This window comes from Amblyraja radiata, chromosome 34 (assembly GCF_010909765.2).
Source record: "Amblyraja radiata isolate CabotCenter1 chromosome 34, sAmbRad1.1.pri, whole genome shotgun sequence".
In the NCBI taxonomy this organism is placed as follows: Eukaryota; Metazoa; Chordata; class Chondrichthyes; order Rajiformes; family Rajidae; genus Amblyraja; species Amblyraja radiata.
The window spans coordinates 12,101,952-12,106,177 of record NC_045989.1 but is presented as its reverse complement, the minus strand read 5'-3'; the positions used below and the strand labels follow the sequence as shown (position 1 = coordinate 12,106,177).

The 4,226-nt window shown below is 56.4% G+C and overlaps 1 protein-coding gene across 1 annotated transcript; it reads left to right on the top strand.

Moving 5' to 3' along the window:
- The first annotated feature begins 586 nt into the window (after positions 1-586).
- LOC116991469 (nascent polypeptide-associated complex subunit alpha, muscle-specific form-like) lies at positions 587-2,224 on the top strand. Its single transcript, XM_033050099.1, has one exon. It carries the CDS (start codon positions 587-589, stop codon positions 2,222-2,224), a length of 1,638 nt encoding a protein of 545 aa, XP_032905990.1.
- Positions 2,225-4,226: the final 2,002 nt, after the last annotated feature.

Below are 4,226 nucleotides of genomic sequence, written 5' to 3'. Positions count from 1 at the left end.
TGGTAAAATTGTATGCAGTTTGTACATTCTCCCTGTGACTGCGTGGATTTTCTCCACGAGAATTTCTCCACACCGGCTGGCAATCCATATAACCATATAACCATATAACAATTACAGCACGGAAACAGGCCATCTCGACCCTTCTAGTCTGTGCCGAACACGTATTCTCCCCTAGTCCCATATACCTGCGCTCAGACCATAACCCTCCATTCCTTTCCCGTCCATATAACTATCCAATTTATTTTTAAATGATAAAAACAAACCTGCCTCCACCACCTTCACTGGAAGCTCATTCCACACAGCCACCACTCTCTGAGTAAAGAAGTTCCCCCTCATGTTACCCCTAAACTTCTCCCTAAACCCCTAATCCCCTCTGACACCTGTTCCTTTTCAAGAATCTATCTCTCTCTGCGTTAAAATCTCCACTGACTTGGCCTCCACAGCCTTCTGTGGTAAATAATTCCACAGATTCACCACCCTCTAAGTAAAGACTCTCTTTTGTGTGGATCTAACTATTGAGCATTCCCAGTCTGTGTGACTCCGTAGTGAGCAGCCCCCAGTTGTCTTTGCCTCTCATCGGGAGACAATGTACTGGTTCACAACCAGTGGGGAGCAACCACTGGATGGCAAGTGGGCTGAGGAGACTTGCTGTGTCAATGGCCCTTGCAGCCACTTGCTGCGTGCTCTGCCCAGCTCACCCCAGCTCACCCCAGCTCACCCCAGCTCTGCCCAGCTCTGCCCAGCTCACCCCAGCTCACCCCAGCTCACCCCAGCTCACCCCAGCTCACCCCAGTCACCCCAGCTCACCCCAGCTCTGCCCAGCTCTTCCCAGCTCTGCCCAGCTCACCCCAGCTCACCCCAGCTCACCGCAGCTCACCGCAGCTCACCCCAGCTCACCCCAGCTCACCCCAGCTCACCCCAGCTCACCCCAGCTCACCCCAGCTCTGCCCAGCTCACCCCAGCTCACCGCAGCTCTTCCCAGCTCACCCCAGCTCACCCCAGCTCACCCCAGCTCACCGCAGCTCTACCCAGCTCACCGCAGCTCACCCCAGCTCACCCCAGCTCACCCCAGCTCTGCCCAGCTCACCCCAGCTCACCCCAGCTCACCCCAGCTCACCGCAGCTCTACCCAGCTCACCGCAGCTCACCCCAGCTCACCCCAGCTCACCCCAGCTCACCCCAGCTCTACCCAGCTCTACCCAGCTCACCGCAGCTCTTCCGAGCTCACCCCAGCTCACCCCAGCTCTGCCCAGCTCACCCCAGCTCGCCCCAGCTCACCCCAGCTCACCCCAGCTCACCCCAGCTCACCCCAGCTCACCCCAGCTCACCGCAGCTCTGCTCAGCTCTGCCCAGCTCTGCCCAGCTCTGCCCAGCTCACCCCAGCTCACCCCAGCTCACCCCAGCTCACCCTAGCTCACCGCAGCTCACCCCAGCTCACCCCCCAGCTCACCCCAGCTCACCCCAGCTCACCCCAGCTCACCCCAGCTCTGCCCAGCTCACCCCAGCTCACCGCAGCTCTTCCCAGCTCACCCCAGCTCACCCCAGCTCACCCCAGCTCACCCCAGCTCACCGCAGCTCTACCCAGCTCACCGCAGCTCACCCCAGCTCTACCCAGCTCACCCCAGCTCTGCCCAGCTCACCCCAGCTCACCCCAGCTCACCCCAGCTCACCCCAGCTCACCGCAGCTCTACCCAGCTCACCGCAGCTCACCCCAGCTCACCCCAGCTCACCCCAGCTCTACCCAGCTCTACCCAGCTCACCGCAGCTCTTCCCAGCTCACCCCAGCTCACCCCAGCTCTGCCCAGCTCGCCCCAGCTCACCCCAGCTCACCCCAGCTCACCCCAGCTCACCCTAGCTCACCCCAGCTCACCCCAGCTCACCGCAGCTCTGCCCAGCTCTGCCCAGCTCTGCCCAGCTCACCCCAGCTCACCCCAGCTCACCCCAGCTCACCCCAGCTCACCCTAGCTCACCCCAGCTCACCCCAGCTCACCCCAGCTCACCCTAGCTCACCCCAGCTCACCCCAGCTCACCCTAGCTCACCGCAGCTCTGCCCAGCTCTGCCCAGCTCACCCCAGCTCACCCCAGCTCACCCCAGCTCACCCCAACTCACCCCAGCTCACCCCAGCTCACCGCAGCTCTTCCCAGCTCTTCCCAGCTCTTCCCAGCTCTGCCCAGCTCTGCCCAGCTCACCCCAGCTCACCCCAGCTCACCCCAGCTCACCCTAGCTCACCGAGACACGACGTTCCCTGTCCGACCATCAAATCAATTAAATTTTTTAGTTGAGAGATACAATGTAGAAACAGGCCCTGCGGCCAATCGAGCCCATGCTGACCATCGATCGCCCATACACCAGTCCTATGTCATCCCCGTTTCACGTCCCACACCCTGGAGGCAATTTACAGAGGGCAATTAATCTACAAACCTGCACATCTTCGGAGTGTGGGAGGAAACTAGAGCACCCGGAGAAAATCCATCCACTTGGTCATAGGGAGAACATACAAACTCTGTACAGACAGCACCCAAAGTCAGGATCGAACCCTGGTCTCAGGCGCTGTGAGGAAGCCACCGTGCCGCACCATGAACTTGTGAATCAGAAGCAGGAATAGGGCCACTCGTCCTTTCAAGCTAATTACATTTGACAAGATCATGGCTGATCGGATTGGAATCTTGGCTTTGTATTTCTGTTTAGGATTAGATGCCGGTTGATTAGTGTGACACAGTGAAAACCTTTGGTTTGCAGCCAATCCAAACAGATCTGATATACCATATATAGATACAATCAAGCTGGAAAGAGTTCAGAGAAGATTTATGAGAATGTTGCCAAGACTAGAGGGAAAGGTTGAGTAGGCTGGGACTCTATTTCTTGGAGCGCAGGAGGATGAGGGGTGATCTTATCAAGGTGTATAAGGTCATGAGAGGAATAGACTGGGTAGATGCACAATGCACAGAGTTTCTTGCCTAGAGTAGGTGAATCGGAGACCAGAGGACATAGGTTTAAGTTGAGGAGCAGGGGCCGCGAAACGTTTTTGAAAGTGGGGGGGCTTTGCGATGACTGATCACTGGTCTTGGGGGGAGGGTGTGGGTGGGAAGCACAATTATTATTTTTTGTTGCTGCTCGTCCTCCAAAAACTGGAGGATAATACAGGCCGTCCCCCATATATCCCCCACCTCCCCTCCTCTCTCTCTCTCCCTCCCTCCCTCTCAGGGCCAGCTCCCTCTCTCTCTCGGGACCTACTCACTCTCGGGGCCCACCCTCCGCTCGGTCGCTAGTCACAGCGCTTCATTCACTGCCCCATATCTCGACTGTGAACCGCGCTGAGATTGAGCGGCCATTGAGCGGAGGGGAGGGAGGGAGGGTTTTCGGGGGCCAGTCGGTTTCCGCCGCGGCTGGTCGTGGTTTTGCCGCGCTCACTGCGCGCTTGTTCTGAGATTCTGGATGTCGGAGGTCGTCAGAAGAAGAGAAAAATATGCCTGCGGCCCGGATCATTTCGGGTTATGAAGCGCGTGTCTCGCCAAAAAAGTGGAGGGGCTGCAGCCCCCCCCCCCCACCCCCAGCCACCTCCGGTTCCGCGGCCCATGAAGGGGGAACGATTCAATAGGAATCTGAGGGATAACCTTTTCACACAAAGGCTGGTGGGTGTATGGAACACGCTGCCAGAGGAGGTAGTTGAGGCAGGGACTCTCCCAACATTTAAGACACAGTTAGACAGGATAGGACAGGTTTGGAGGGTTATGGGTCAAATGTGGCCAGGTGGGACTAGTGTAGCTGGGACCTGTTGGCCAGTGTGGGCAAGTTGGGCTGAAGGGCCCATTTTCACTCTGTCAAAGTCGGGTACAATACTCAAGTCTACCAGGATAACCGGTCACCCACTTGCCTATCAAGAGTTTATCATCTTCTGCCTTAAAAATATTCAAAGATGCTGCTTTCTCCGCCCTGGAAGAAGGGAGTTCGACAGACTCGTAAGCCTGGGAGAAAAGTCGTTGCCACATCCATAATCTCAGATAGGTAATTCTTTATTTTTAAATAGTGACTCCTTGTTCCAGACCCTCCCACGAGAGGAAGCACCCCCTCCTCTCATACTCCTCAGCATCTTATAAATTTCAATCAGAAACAATGAGATGTAGATCATTGCCCAAGATGACATGAAAGAAACTGAAGTCTTCCATAAATTAGGAACTAAAGGAACAGAAAACGCAGCTCTGACTTCATCCACCTTGACTTTAGAC

Excerpts from the sequence above, each read along its gene's own strand:
- LOC116991469 (XM_033050099.1), top strand. The coding sequence starts at position 587 with ATGTACTGGTTCACAACCAGTGGGGAGCAACCACTGGATGGCAAGTGG.